Source organism: Chiloscyllium plagiosum, unplaced genomic scaffold (assembly GCF_037043375.1).
Source record: "Chiloscyllium plagiosum isolate Xiang-an unplaced genomic scaffold, Cpla_swu_hap1 HiC_scaffold_47, whole genome shotgun sequence".
NCBI lineage: Eukaryota > Metazoa > Chordata > Chondrichthyes > Orectolobiformes > Hemiscylliidae > Chiloscyllium > Chiloscyllium plagiosum.
Window position 1 is genome coordinate 30,901,836 of NW_028270185.1, and position 16,341 is coordinate 30,918,176.

The 16,341-nt window shown below is 46.6% G+C and overlaps 1 protein-coding gene across 1 annotated transcript; it reads left to right on the forward strand.

Moving 5' to 3' along the window:
- The first annotated feature begins 225 nt into the window (after window positions 1–225).
- On the forward strand, window positions 226–3,870 carry LOC148136057 (beta-1,3-galactosyl-O-glycosyl-glycoprotein beta-1,6-N-acetylglucosaminyltransferase 3-like). Its single transcript, XM_087983937.1, has 2 exons — window positions 226–993; window positions 3,853–3,870. Exons 1-2 carry the CDS (start codon window positions 226–228, stop codon window positions 3,868–3,870), a joined length of 786 nt encoding a protein of 261 aa, XP_087840063.1.
- Window positions 3,871–16,341: the final 12,471 nt, after the last annotated feature.

The following is a 16,341-nucleotide window of genomic DNA, read 5'->3' on the forward strand; positions in this document are numbered from 1 at the left end:
CAGTTCCGGGGGGATAGGGAGTGAAAGTCGAGTCATTGTTGAATCTTGGGGAAAAGGAAGACAAGAGTCTAACAAGGAGGGGACTGACTGCTGCGACCTCTCCAGCAAATTGCAGTCACTCCTTCCCCACGGCCTCGTGGAGGCAGTGCTGCCCAGCACAGAGAGCATCCATTCTGCATTTGCCTATCGCCTATAGGCTGGGGACACTGCCCCCTGGAAGGTTCTATGCCCAAGCTGAGCCAGCGTTGTGCCCACTGGTCGCGCCTCAGATCAGCGCTGTGTGTGCTCAGTGTGGTCTTGTTGTGCCAATGGCTGCTGGTCCAGAAAGGAGAGGGCTGGCTGACCCTCAGGCTGGTGAAACCAGGCGCCAGTCCAATGCAGGAACATCTCCTCCTGGTCGAGGAGAACTCCACCTGCTGGCAGATCATCCAGGGGGACAGGCAGGAGGTGGAAAGGGCCCTCCTCAACTCCATTACTTTCTCCCTCAAGCACCAAGCCGTCACTGAGGGAGATTATCTGAACATGACCCAAAATTGCAGATCGTTTGTGAGGGCCCACAAGTATGTCACTGTCCCCCTGAGCCCTGAGGAGGAACACTTCCCCTTGGCTTACTCCATGGTCATCCACCAGAGCATTGAGATGTTCGAGAGGCTTCTACGGAGCATTTACACCCCACAGAACGTCTACTGTATCCACGTGGACCGCAAATCCCCGAGTCAATTTCATGCGGCCGTTCGGGCCATCGCTTCGTGTTTCCACAATGTCTTTGTTGCAGCCAAGCTGGAGTGGGTCACCTATGCTGGCTGGAGCAGAGTTCAGGCGGATCTCAACTGCATGAAGGAGCTGCTGGAGAGCCCTGTCCCCTGGAGGTACTTCATCAATGTGTGTGGCCAAGACTTCCCCCTGAAGACCAACCGGGAGATAGTCCGCAGCCTCAGAGCTCTGAACGGCTCCAATGTGATTGAGTCGGATCCTGCACCAGGGTTCAAAAAGGTAACCGCCTTCCTGTCTGCTGGGCCTCTCTTCATCCAAGTGTTTTCCATCCTCCCTCCCTCCATCATCTCTCTCTCTCTCTCCCCTCCAGTCCTTCACTCCTGCCTGTACAAAGAGAGACAGGGTTGTTGAAACAGTTCAATTGCATGGAGGGAGGTTCAGAATGTACAAAGGAATATAGAGGAGTTGGAGAGTTGAGCTGCAAACAGAATAGAAGAGCAATTGACGTTTCAGGTCGGAAACTTTCATCAGAACCCGGGAGAGGAAGGGGCTGCAGAATAAATGGGGGTGTGGGGCTGGGGAAAGGTGGGTGGGATGGCGATTGGTGGATGCAGGGCGAAGGTGGCTGTGATTGGACAGTGGGGGGGTGGAGCAGACGAGCAAAAGGGAAGATGGGCAGGTGAAAGGGATGGGGTAGAAAGAGAGGGCTGGGCCTGGGATAAGGAGGGTATAAACTGATTACGAGAGTATACAGGAATGTGGGTAGGTTAAGAGTGTAGGAGAAAGTGAGGACTACAGATGCTGGAGATCAGAGTCAAGAGTGTGGCACTGGAAAAGCACAGCGGATCAGGCAGCATCTGAAGAATCAATGTTTCGTACATAAGCCCTTCATCAGGAATGAGGCTTGTGGAATAGGGGGCCGAGAGAGAAGCGGAATGGGTGTGGGGCTGGGGGTGGAAGGTAGGTGGGAATGTGATAGATGAAGGTATGCGGAAGGGGTGTGTGTGGGGTGTGAAAGGTCAAGTGGACAGGTGGGAAGGAAGATGGACCAGTCAGGAGGGTGGTGCTGAGTTGGAGGCTTGGGACTGCGATAAGTTGGGGTGGGGAAATGATGAAACTAGTGAAATCGACATTGATCCGCTTGATTGTAGGGTTCCAAGGTGGAATATCCAGGCATCAGCTGGTAAGGGTTTGGTGATGGAGGAGGCCCTGGACCTGCATTCCCTTGGTGGGAGGGGGAGTTAAAGTGTTCAGCCACGGGGTGGTGAGGTTGGTTGGTGTTCTCTGAAACAATCTGCAAGTAAGAGTTCTGTCTCCCCGATGTAGAGGACAACACCTTGGGTGCAATGGATGCAGTAGATGACATTGGTGGAGGTACAAGTATATTTGTCAGATGTGGAAGGATCCTTTGGAGCCTTGGATGGAGGTGTGGGTGCAAGTTTTGCACTTTTCAGAGGCCAGCGAAGGTGCCAGGAGGGGAGAGTGGGTTGGTGGGGTGTGTGGATCGGACAAGGAAGTTGCAGAGGGAATAGTCTTTGAAATGCAGATGGAGTGCAGAGGGAAATATGTCCCTAATGGTGCGGTCTGTTTGTAAGTGACAGAAGTTGTGGAGGATAATGCAATGTATCCGGATGTTGGTGGGGTAGAAGGTGAGGACAAAGGGGTTCTGTCCCCGTTGCATTGGGAGGGGTGTGGTTCAAGGGTGAAGGTACAGGAAATGGAGCAGATGCACTGGAGGGCATTGTCAACCATGTGGGAGAAGAAATTGTAATTTTTATGCTAGGACACCATCTGGGATGTTCTGTGGTGGAATTGGTCCTCCTGGGAATAGATGCAGCAGAGGCAGAGAAATTGGGAATAAGGGATAGTGTTTTGACAGGGGCAGGGTGGGAGGAGGTGTATTCCAGGTAGCTGTGGGAGTTGGTGGGTTTGTAGTAGATGTCCACGATTAGTCGGTTTGGATGCGAGCAAAAGAGGTACAGTTAGTAAGTTGACAGATGACACCAAAATTAAAGGTGTAGTGGACAGCGAAGAGGGTTACCTTAGATTACAACAAGATCTGGACCAGATGGGCCAATGGGCTGCGAAGTGGCAGATGGAGTTTAATTCAGATAAATGTGAGGTGCTGCATTTTGGGAAAGCAAATCATAGCAGGATTTATACACTTAATGGTAAGGTCCTTGGGAGTGTTGCTGAACAAAGAGACCTTGGAGTGCAGGTTCATACATCCTTGAAAGCAGAGTCACAGGTAAATAGGATAGTGAAGGCAGTGTTTGGTATATGCTCCTTTATTGATCAGATTATGGATTACAGGAGTTGGGAGGTCATGTTGCGACTGTACAGGACATTGGTTAGGCCATTTTTGTAATATTGCGTGCAATTCTGGTCTCCTTCCGATTGGAAAGATGTTGTGAAACTTGAAAGGAGTCCAAAATGATTTACAAGGATGTTGCCAGGGTTGGAGGATTTGAGCGATAGGGAGAGGCTGAACAGACTGAGGCTGTTTTCCCTGGAGTGTCGGAGGCTGAGGGGTGACCTTATAGTGGTTTACAAAATTATGAGGGGCATGGATAGGATAAATCGACAAAGTCTTTTCCCTGGGGTCAGGGAGTCCAGAACTAGAGGGCATAGGTTTCGGGTGAGAGGGAAAAGATATAAAAGAGACCTGAGGAGCAACATTTTCATGGAGAGTATGGTACGCGTATGGAATGAGCTGCCAGAGGATGTGGTGGAGGCTGGTACAATTGCAACATTTAAGAGGCATTTGGATGGGTATATGAATAGGAAACATTTGGAGTGATATGGGCCGGGTGTTGGCAGGTGGAACTGGATTGGGTCGGGATATCTGGTTAGACGGAAGGATCTGTTTCCATGCTGTACATCTCTATGACTGTAAGTGGGTACTGCAGATGCTGGAGATTACAGGCAAAATAGAACAGTGTTGGAAGAGCATAGCAGGTCAGGCAGCATTCGAGGAGCAGGAAACCCCGACACCAGGAATAACTTCACAGAGGCCATTATCCAGTCACCAACTCACCCTTTTGCTTACACATGGAGTCCTTGACACAGATCCAGCTTCCTCAGAGCCAGCTCAGTGTGAACAGAACATCTGATCGTCCTGTTTATTTTTTTTTTCAGAAGCAGCCTCAGGAGTAGCGGTCGAAGTCGTCCCCAGGTGTAGGTAGGCCCAGGCAGCAGCAGCAGGGGTGCAGGCGAGGTCTAGGCTTCAGTAGCAGGAGCTGGACCAGACTGTAGCAGCAGTGGTGGTAATAGCTGCCTATGCAGCTGAGCATAGCTTCAAATTAACAGAAATAAGCAGAAAGAAACCCCAGAAAACAAATCACAACAAACTATGAAATAAAATTAACAATAAACTCCTCAGTAGGAAGACACCAACAGCAGCACATAAGACACACTGAGGCTATTTTGAAGTCAGTCTCCTCTCCTCAAGAGGATTGAAGAGTCCTTCATATGCTGATCCAGCTCCCCTAGAGCCAGCTCTCAGTGAGCAGATCTCTTGACATGCCTGTTTATTTTTCTTCCACTACCACCCGACAGGAGTCATGCTTATTTTTCCCTAGTACCCATGTCATGTGTGTAGGTGTCAGATGCAGTGAAAAACAAGTGTGTAAATCTTAATTTATGTGGGAAATAGAACATACTCACTTCAATAATTTCAGTCCAAGACAAGATCTGCAGCAGCAGTATCATCTGATATACTCTTGCAAGAGTGGTGTCTACAAGATAGGCGCACAGTACAAAACCTTGATACAATTACATTTCTCTTTCCCTCCTCCCACTACTCTAAACGCAGTGCCCATTCCTCTTGTTTATCTCTTGCCTTATCTGGCCTTGTGCGTAACAGTACAGGTTTTGCTTGGCCATTTCACCATATCCCTCTGTGGTCATTGTTAGCGTATATCCTATCACTGCCATCTGCTTCCTTGCTTGCGAAAGCAACATTTCCTTTCATTCTTCGTCCACACTGAGCCTTACGACCTCTTGATTGTGGTTTTTGTTTTTGCAGAAGTGGGAAACAGATGCTTATAACTGTTTGTACAAGCATATCTAGCTTAACCTACACTCCCCTTCCTCTTTCATGATTCAGCTTTGTGATTTTCGCAGACAACAGTTATAATTGCTCCTCACAATTTATATTCCATCACCAGGAAGAAAGGAAACAGACAGTCCTGTTTATTTATATTTTATTAAACAATTCACAGTTTATACAAACAATTTCATTTACAGCTGTATACAGAGAAAAAGCAATTTTACAAGGGAGGGAAATAACAAAGCCAAGCCCCAAACCCTGACATTCAACCGGGGTTTTCAATGAAATGAGGACAAACCTCAAATCCCAATTTCAATCATTACAAACAGTAACAATGACATTCATACATTTGAGACAGTCCACTTATGTAAAAAACAGCACATACAATACAGACCCTCAAAAAGCCAGCAAGTCTCCCCCCCCCACCCCCACCCCAATCCCTCCCACCTTCCACCCGCTCTAAGGCAGCCCGCCCCTACGTACCTTCTGGCTCTCGGTCCGCCCCTACTTACCACTGGGCTCTCATCACCCCAATGCACCGTCCGGCCAGTGGACTACCCCGACACACCTTCCGGCACCTCTAGGACAGCCCGTCCCCTTCCCAGGGACAACAGAGTGCAGGGTAGCCCACAAGCCTTCCGGATCTCAGCCCGCCCCTATGCGCCTTCTGGCTCTTGACTGGTCTGAGACACCTTCCGACCACTTCTAGGACAGCCCATCCAGATTACCCCTTCTCAGGACGACAGCGCTCAGAATGTCCTACCCACTTACTGGCTCTAGGAGAAACTGGCATCAGGGTGGCCTACCCTCCCTCTGGTTCTCAGGGTGACAGCTTTCAGGACGACCCATGAATGTCCCAGCTCACAGTAAGGCCTGCCAGACCCAGGAACACACAAGACAGTGCAGAAATAGAGTCCACTGCTAAAACCAGGGTCTACAACCAAGGGCAGAGTCCACTCCCAGAGACAGCAATTGCACACCCCACAGCACACAGGTGTTCAGTCTCCATGGAGTCCTGGCACATCCTTGGAGAGCCAGGCCCACTCACAGGAACACAGTACATTGTAAAGGTGGTTAACTCACAGGGGTTTTGGTCCACTCCTGAAGGGAAGGTCTTCTCCCAAACTCCAGGATACAGCAAGTGCTCACCTCCCAGCACACACACAGATGTTCAATCTTCAGAGGCCCAGTCTCAGGGCTAGGCCTCCCCACAGGAACAGCTCCTCTGATAAAATGTATATCTTCCACAAGGGCTCAGTCCAAACACCAAAAACAGTGAGGGCACATACAAAAAACAAAGACAACTAGTGTCCAAGGGCTAAGCCCTACCACAATATTAACATTGTCCTTTTCTCAAAAGTGAAGAAAAGAATAACACACAGACTGTAACCAGGCAGTGAAACAACAATCGCCTAATGAGAACTGAGTTACACCTGAAACACATTATGTACATCAGGAGTTTAACAATCAGTCCTCCCTAAAGGAATGCCAGTTAACAAACTGGCTAAATAATTCAGCCAGTTCAGGAATCAGGTTTCCCCCACACAAAATACAAGCAGAAACCAACAGTAACACACTGACTGTGACCCAGCCAGCACAGAGTCAGTCCCCTAAATTGAGAAGACCGCTGAATCTCCTGTTTATAAATTTTATTGAACAGTTACAAAATAGTTTACAAAAAGAGTTAACATTTACAACTGTATACAAGAGATAGCAATTTTACAAGGGAGAGGAGCATTCCCCCTTTTTTAAAATTTTATTAAACAAGTACAAAAAAGAGGTTACAGCACAACAGTTAACAATTACAGCTGTATACAACAGCAATTTTACAAGGGAGAGGAGCAGCAAAACTAGGCCTCAAGCCATCCTGTTCAACCAATTTACAGGGAATTGAGGACAAACCACAAATCCCAGTTTCAAACATGAAAAGACAGCAACAATGACATTTATGCTTAAGGACGAGACAAAGTGCAGACAATACAGACCCAGCAAGCCCCCCCTCCCACCTTCCAACCACTCTAAGGCAGCCCGCCCCTACGCGCCTTCCGGCTCTCGGTCCACCCTGACACACCTTTCGACCACCTCTAGGACTGTCCGCCCCAGTACCCACCTGGGGTGACAGTGCTGAGGATGGCTGCACACCTTCTAGCTCTCGGTCTGCCCCTACGTACCATTGGGCTCTCACCCACCCCGATCTGGCCAGTGGTCTATCCTGGCACACCTTTCGGCCACCTCTAGGACAGCCTGTCCCCTTCCCTGGGTTGACAGCGTGCAGGGCAGCCCACAAGCCTTCTGGATCTTAGCCCGCCCCTACGCGCTTTCTGGCTCTTGTCTGCTCTGACACAGCTTTCGACCACCTCTAGGACAGCCCGTCCCGATTACCCCTTTTCAGGATGACAGTGCTCAGAACGGTCTACCCACCATCTAGCTCTCGGGGAGACTGTCATTAGGATGGCCTTCCCACCATGCGGCTTTCGGGACAGCCTACCAACCTTCAGGTTCACAGGATGGCCTACCCACTCGCTGATTCTCGGGGTGACAGCTTTCAGGACGACCCATGAGCCTCCCAGCTCATAGTAAGACCTGACAGACCCAGGGACATGCAAGACAGTGCAGGTGATAAGCCCAACAAACTATATGACAGTTAATTACCAACAAACAGAGTCCATTAGTACAGACATTTTTCTTCAAAATGTAGAGTCCATTTCCAGGCCTGAGGGGTGGAGAGAGTGCCATACAAGGCCTTGATAAGACCACATCAGAATCAGTTTGTACATTTTTCTCTCATTTAAAACATAAAATAATTACATTGACAGCAAGTTTCACCTGCCTTTTTCCTGGAATGAAGGGTTTATCCTATGAAGGAAGGTTGAACAAATTGGCTTTTACACATTTAAGTTTGGAAATCTGAGAGATCTTTTTGAAATGTATAAGTTTCTCTGAGGGGACATGATAAGGTGGTTGATGGGTCACCCTTCACCCTCCAATACTCCAGTGCGAAAAGTCCTAGCCTATCTAGCCTCTCCTTATAACTAAAACCTTACAGTCCTGGCAACATCTTTGTAAATCTATTCTGCATCCTTTGCAGTTTAACAACACCCTTCCAACAGCAGGGCGATCACTCCAAAAGTAACTTCACCAATGCCTTGCAGAATTATTTTCCCCTGAGAGGGTTGTTGCACTGTGTAAATCTCTTCTGTACGAAGTTGTGAAGGCTGAGTTGATGAAGTTATGAAAGGGTGAGCAAGGTGACCTTTTTTTAAAAAAAGATAAGGACCCCGGGGCAACCGATAGAAATGTGGGATTGAAATTGCAACCAGAAGAGCAGTGATCTTCTTGAATGGTGGAGCAGACTGGAAGGGACGAATGGCTGACTTTTGCTATGATATTGGTGTAGACAGGTTATGCCTTAGTGCAAGTAAAGATTGGGGAGTTTTCTGACCACTCAGCTAAGGAAAGGGCTTTGGTGTCCCTCCTGATAACATGAACCTTGAAGTTAATCTTCCTCTGCGCCAGTCACAGAATTAAAGAATTCTTGCAGAAGGATGCCATTCAGCCCATCATGTCTGTAATTATTCCACATCTAGTACCAATTTCCTGCATTTCCACACTCAACTCTGGCAAGATCCTTGTAAATCTTTTCGGAACCTTTTCAAGTTTCACAACAGCCTTCCTATAGCAGGGAGACCAGAATTGCATGCTGTATTCCAGAAATTGTCAAAGCAATGTCCTGTTCAGCCACATGTCCTCCCAACTCCTACACACAATGCACTGACCAATAATGGCAAGCGTGGCAAACGCCTTCTTCACTCCCCTGTCTATCTGCGACTCCATTTTCAAGAAACTATGAATCTGCATTCCAAGATCTCTTGTTTCATCATCACTCCCCAGACTTTACCATGAAGTGTATTATTCCTGCCCTGATTTGCCAAACCAAAACGGAACACCTCATATTTATCGACATTAAACTCCATCTGGCACTCCTCGGCCTATTAGCCCATCTGATCAAGATCCCGTTGTACTCTGAGGTTGACTTGAAATATTACTCTGGATGTAGGTTTGCTCGTTGAGCTGTAAGGTTCATTTTCAGATGTTTTGTCACCATACTAGGCAACATCTTCAGTGAACCTTCCAGCTCAGCGAGCAAACCTACATCTAGAACCTCAACCTGAGCTACAAATCTTCTCAAACCTTGCTGATATATTACTGTCATGTATAATCGAGTTACAGTAAAAAATGTTGTCTTATGTGCTTTACAAACAGATATTGATATGTTAAGTTGGCAAAAATGTTGGCAAATGGAGTGCAATGTGGGAAAATGTGAAGTTGTTCATTTGGAAGGGAAATCAAAAGAATAGAATATTATTTAAATGGAGAAAGCATCAGAAAGCTGCAACACAAAGGGACTTGGGGCAACTAGTGAATGAAACATGGAAAGCTTGCACACGGGGGAAGCAGGTAATTGGGAAGACTAATGGAATATTCAATTAAAACAGAAATTTCTGGAGAGACTCAGCAGGTTGGGTAGCATTCATGGAGAGTCAATGTTTTGAGTCTGGTGACCTTTCTTCAGAACTGAAGTGGAATGTTTGCCCTTATTTGAAGGGGGGTTGGAGTATAAAAGTCAGGAAGTCTTATTGCAACTGTGCAAGGTGCTTGTGAGAGCACATCTGGAGTACTGTGAGCACTTCTGGTCACCCTATTTAAGAAAACATGTTGTTTCATTGGAGGAAGTTAAGAGAATATTCACTAGGATGGCCCCCATTATGGAGGGATTGTCTTAAAAACAAAAGGCTAAACAGGATTCTACTCACTGGAGTTTAGAAGAATGAGAGATGTCCTCATTGAAATGGACAGGATTAAGGGGCTTGACTGAGTAAATGCTGAAAGGATGATTCTCCTCATGGGAGAGTCCAGGACCAGGGGGGGTATTGTCTCAGAATAAAGGGGCACCAGTTTAAAACTGAGCTGAGGTGGAATTTCCTCTCTCAGAAGGTTGTGAATCTTTGGAATTCCTTCCCGCAGAGAGCTGTCCTTGTATATATTTAAGGCTCAGATGGATAGATTCTTGCTCAGTTGGGGAATTAAGCGTTACGGGGACAGGGCAAGAACATGGACTTGAGGAATGTTGAATCAGCCATGATCCTAGTGAAGCTGGCTTGAGGGACCAAAGGGCCAACTCCTATCCCGACTTGTTAATGGTCTTACATTTACTGATGAAACTGTTCAAAGGGGTTATCGCACAACTCTGGAGCAGAAGCGACTTGAACCTGGGTCTCCGAGGCTCACACCACATGGATCCTAGTTTACTTTATATCATGCACTTGACATTGATGCTGGTAGTTATGGCTGCAATTTGCAGCCATAGATCAAATTAATGAAGCGAAGCCAGTGCAGGTTTTCAAAAGATAAGTCTCCAACCTCGCATCATGCATTGATGAAGTAGCTGAGAATTTGAATGCAGAGAACATTGTCTGAACTGGATTCAATGAAGTGTTTCACTAGGCACTAGATAAAAATGGCTGGACAACAAAATTGACAACACAAGCCCTTATTCATGGATTTTGTTTTGGACGAGAGGTTGGCAGGTTGGTAGGTGGGTATGATGGGTATTGGGACATTTTAAACATCAAGACCCGGAGCAGGAGAAGATGATTTGGCCCGACATGAGGCCCACCATACTATATGATCCTGGCTAATCCTTTATCTCAATGCCATACTAAGACTTTCTCCCATGCCTTTGATGCTTTTGAAACGTAAATATTTGTTAATCGCATTCTTGGATATATTCAATGACTCAAACTCCACAGCTTTCTGTGGTACAGAATTCCATAACTTCACTATCCTATAAGTTAAGAAATGTTTCTGCATCTCAGCCCTAAATAGACGACTGCTTTTATTCAATATGTCAGTGATCCAAAGCACAAAGGGATCTGGGAGTGCTAGTCGAGGATTCTCTAAAGGTAAACATGCAGGTTGAGTCCGTGATTAAGAAAGCGAATGCAATGTTGTCTCTTATCTCAAGAGGGTTGGAATATAAAAGCAGAGATGTACTACTAAGACTTTATAAAGCTCTGGTTAGGCCCCATTTGGAGTACTGTGTCCAGTTTTGGTCCCCACACCTCAGGAAGGACATACTGGCACTGGAACGGGTCCAGCGGAGATTCACACGGATGATCCCTGGAATGACAGGTCTAACATATGAGGAACGGCTTAGGATACTGGGATTGTATTCGTTGGAGTTTAGAAGATTAAGGGGAGACTTAATAGAGATGTACAAAATAATACATGGCTTGGAAAAGGTGGATGCTAGGAAATTGTTTCAGTTAGACGAGGAGACGAGGACCCATGAACACAGCCTTAGAATTAGAGGGGGTCATTTCAGAACAGAAATGCGGAGACATTTCTTCAGCCAGAGAGTGGTGGGCTTGTGGAATTCATTGCCATGGAGTGCAGTGGAAGCCGGGACGCTAAATGTCTTCAAGGCCGAGATTGATAGATTCTTGTTGTCTAGAGGAATTAAGGGCTACGGGGAGAACGCTGGTAAGTGGAGCTGAAATGCGCATCAGCCATGATTGAATGGTGGAGTGGACTCGATGGGCCGAATGGCCTTACTTCCGCTCCTATGTCTTATGGTCTTATATCAATCTTGGAGTATGTGGCAAAATGCCCATATTCGGGGCAATGATAAACCTGGAGGATTGGCAAATGGTGAGGATGATGTGAATTGTCCAGAGTCACCACAGTATACAGACAGCATCCAGTCAGAGGGGAATACAGAAGAGTGTAAGGTGATATGTTTTGGGAGAAGGATGTGGAGAGGTAATAGAAATGTAATGGCACAATCGTAAAGAATGCGCAGGATTAGAGGGATCTGGCAATAAACATTCATCAACATTAGAAGATGAAGGAGGCCGTGAGAGGATAGAAAAGCAGAAGGCTTAATAAATAGAGGCATTGATGCCAATAAATGGTTGAGTTATGCTGCATGTCAAATTGGTTTAGCCTCAGTTGGATTGTTGTGGTCATTTCTGGTGACTATAAAACGATGTGAGGGCCCTCAGGACAGGGAGAAGAGGTGACTTCGCGGAATGGTGCCAGGGTTTAAGTTGGATGGCTCAGTTGAAAAGGTCAACGATGCTCCCATTGGAACAAAGGAGATTGGGGTGAGGTTTATTCAATGGGTACAGGGTGAGCACTCGGTAATGAAGACAAGGAAATATACTTCACTGTTCACCGATTGTACAAATGCAATGGAATGCAGATGTAAGATTTTGGGTTAGAGGCATGGTAGGGAGATCTGAGGAATTGAAACGCAAATGAAGCCTAAACTACATTCGTATGAGATGATGGTAAGTTCCGATATTAGTTGGATTAAAAAAAAAGAGATCTGTTCCCATACATACAAGGAACAAGAGTAGGCCATTAACCCTTTTGATCCTGTTCCACCATCTACATCCTGCATACCATCGATAATCTATCCTCCCCTTGGTAACCAAGGATCCATATCTCCCATGCATGATGCCACAAGCACCGAGGATAAAAGATATCTTTTGATACAATATGAATAAAGTGGCGTGTCTTGCGGAAGGGGTGGCACGGTAGGTCAGTGGTTAGCACTGTTGCCTCACAGCGCCAAAGACCTGGGTTCGATTCCAGCCTTGGGCAACTGTCTGTGTAGAGTTTGCACATTCTCCCCACGTCTGCGTGGGTTTCCTCCATGTGTTCTGGTTTCCTGCCACAGTTCAAAGATGTGCAGGTTAGGTGAATTTGTCGTGCTAAATTGCTCATATCGGGTAGGGTAATGGGTGTGGATGGGTTGCTCTTCAGAGGATTGGTGTGGACCTGTTGGGCCAAATGGCCTGTTTCCATACTGTAGAGAATCTAATGCGTGGTGTACTTCACTCTGAGGGAGGAGCTTTGGATTCAAGTCCTACTCCAGGAGCTGATGGCCATAGGAAGGTGTCTTCATTGCTATTGTTAGACACTCAAGGGTATGGGCCATGTGTTGCAAAATGGGATGAGAATAGCTCGGAGCTTGTCTTTTTGACCAGTGCAGACATGATGGGCTGAAGGGCAACTTATTATTTTAGTGCTCTAAACCTCAATAACCAGAGAGCACGGAGTCATAACATCATACAGTATGGAACAGACCATTCAGTTCAACCAGTCTGCACTGACCAGTCATCCCGATCTGACTGAGTCCCATTTGCCAGCCTTTGGCACATATCTCTCTAACCTATTCCTATTCATGTCCACATCTAGATGCCTTTTAAATATTGTCATTGTACCAGCTGCCTCCACCACCTCTTGATAGCTCATTCCAAGCACACATCACCCATTGCATGAAAAAGTAACCCCTCAGGTCTTTCCCCTCTTACCTTATACCTATGCTTCTAGTTTTGGACTCCCCCACCCTCGGGAAAAGACGTTTGGCTATACAGCTGACGTGGAAGGAATCAAAATGGGGCAAGAACAGAAAAGGAGGTCAGCTAAACTATTCTGATCAGCAACAGAAAAGTGCAGCCAAGCATGTATGCAAGCTAGCTAGCTTACTGAAACTGGCTCCAGTTAAGTGAGAAGACAGGAAGACCGAAACAACACTCAACAGGTGTTGTAGAAGTTTAAGATCAATGATCTAATGCTAAACGTCACGTACCTAGATCAGGATCTGATTGATCAGTTGTGTTGCTAAGGCTTGGAATCAAAATGTAATTCGTGAAAGGGGAACGCTGATTTGTGTGTAAAAGTGTGATTGCAACTGCCTGTTTCAGACTCTCCAGGCAAGGTGGACTTTGACCCGGCTGGTTGAGTCTTCTTGCATGTATGTGAAAAAGGAAGTTGTGTGAAGTGTACTATCATCCGGCTGATCATTTCAACATCTATCCATGCTCCTCCAGATTTTATGAACTTCTGTAAGGGTACCCGTCAGGATCCGACACTCCAGGGAAAATAGCCCTAGCCTATTCAACCTCTTACTGTAGCTCAAACCCTCCAATCTTGGCCACATCCTGGTAAATCTTTTCTGCACCCTCTCAAGTTTAACAACATCCTTTCTTTCGAAGGGCGACCAGAATTGTATGCAGTATTTTAAAAATGGCCTCACTAATGTCCTCGACAGACAATAGATCACACTTGTTAATGGCAAAGGCATATCAGAGATAGTCAAAGATATTCCTACTTATAGACAATACGTGCAGGAGTAGGCCATTCGGCCCTTCGAGCCAGCACCACCATTCACTATGAACATGGTTAATCATCCACAATCAGTATCCTGTTCCTGCCTTATCCCCATAACCCTTGATTCCACTATCTTTCAGAGCTCTATCCATCTCTGTTACAGCTGCAACATTACATCCCAACTCCTATATTCAATGCACTGACCAATGAAGGTAAAGGTATCAAACACCTACTTCACCACCCTGTCTATCTGCAATGCAACTTTCAAAGAACTATATCCCTGCACACCATGCCCTTCTCTCTAAGGCAAAAGCTCTGTGTTCAAGTCCCACTCCAGGAGTTGATGACAACAGTTTTCACTGTTAAATAGTTCCATTTGCCTGTGTTTGGCCCATATATCCCCCCAGTTGTCCCTCACTCCCAGAAAATATGGATAAAGAGGACTCAGTAATAGCAGTGCCACTGAATTTCATGTTAAAATGGTGAAACTTAACAATAAATCTCTAAACAGAAAGTAATCCTTCATGTCGAGGAAACAGCAGTAATGAGGTGAGGTGATGTAATGCACATGGGCAGGACAAACAAGACAAGGAAATACACAATGAACAATAGGACCCTGGGAAGCATTTACAATTAGAGAGATTTGGGGTGAATGTACACCAGTCTCTGAAGGTAGATAAAGAATGGAGATAATATACTTGCTTTTATTAGCCTGACATCTTGTTTCTGTCCTTGGGATTTTCACTTGCGATCTCCTCCTTCCTTGAACTCTCTTTCTCTCCTTCCCTCCCTCTGACTATCACTATCTCATTTCTTGTCTGTTGGTTCTTCTCTTTTTCTCTCAATGCATTTTCTCTCCTTCTTTCGCCCTGGGCCCTCTACTCTGTCCCAGTGGCGGGGAAGGGGGATTTGGAAGACTTGGACAAGTTGCTGTACAGTTAATGCAGTAGGATACACATTTCCCCTGTCGCTCCCAGGTTTTACCCTCACTGTTGTCCAAACCGGGCCAGGGGGTGGAGGGATGAGTGGAAGGGGCATAAAGTACCTTTCTCATCGAGTGGCTGCAGACTGGAATCTTGCTGTGCATTACAGCAGTCAAAAGACCAGTTAGTCTCTGAACATACTTACCATGTCCTTCAGCCTAGGGTTTGAGAGTCTGCCAGGGGAGGTGGAGTAGCCATGCCCCTGAGTTCTTGAGTGGAGGAATGGGAAGCAAGGAGGTGGTGAGAGAGAGCCAGGGTGAGGGGGAGTGTTTGATGGGGCTTGAGGGGGGGAAGGGGCTGTTGTCGGAGAGAGAGAGAGATGGAGGGGTGAGAGGACAAAGAGGCAGAGTATGAGACAGGGCGGAAGAGCGGTCTCCCCAGGTAGGGGAGTAATAATACCCTTCAGGGCAAGGCCTGAGTAGCTGGATAGCACCAGGATCATTTAATGGGAGGTGTGGGGGGAGGATGGGGGGGTTGTTGGTGGTTGTGGTGGTGGGGAGGCATGATGGGCTGAAAGGATTATCTATGTGATGTGAAGCTTCCATAATTCTGGGACTGGGATCTTGCTGTGCACAAAAGCAGTCAGTTACAGGCCAGTTAGTCCAGACAAACTCATTAATCTCTGCGCTAGGGAGTGGGGCTCAGCATGATATGGGGGACAGCAAAATATTTGTGAGGGTACACATTTGGTGAGGAATATAATTGGGAGGGCAAAATAATTGGGGAAGGGCAAACATTTGGGAGCAGAGTACAATGGGAACAGAATAGGAGGATGCAATTTCAGATCTAAGAGAAAAAGACAGGATGAGAGAGAATGTGAGAGAAAGAGACAGAGGGAATAAGTGACAGAGAGAAGAGAGGAAGAGTGGGGCTGAAGAAACAAGAACAGACAGAGAAGAGAGAGATCGAGGAGGAGGAGAGCAAGCGAAGAACAGAGACAGAAAGTGCTAGAGAATCTCAGAGAGGGAGAGAGAGAGAGGGGCAGAGGGAGAGATAGGGAAGAGAGAGAGAGAAAGAGAAAGATGGAGACAGAGAGAAAGAGAAGGACAGTGAGAGGGAGATAGAAAGAGGGAGGCAGACAAAAGGACACAGATAGAGAGAAGAGGAAAAGTCAGATAGGGACAAACAGAAGTTAAGACATGGACAAACTGAAGTGGTGATACTCATATTCCAGTTAGTCCCAGCTCTCTTGATGGTTCTTCACATTTCCTCTCTCCCATGAGGTTTGCTTCAGCCTGGGAATGTCTCAGTATGTTGTATATTTGTGAGTAATCTCTGTGTCTGTGTCGCTGTTCAATGGAGTGTCTTTTGTTTTGGGGATTAATTCCCTCTTTCTCTCTCTCTTGTGTTTACAATGATGCCCGCTGCTGAACACCCCATGCCATTGCACAAGCATCAACAGCATTTTCTTCG

Excerpts from the sequence above, each read along its gene's own strand:
- LOC148136057 (XM_087983937.1), top strand. The coding sequence starts at position 226 with ATGCCCAAGCTGAGCCAGCGTTGTGCCCACTGGTCGCGCCTCAGATCA.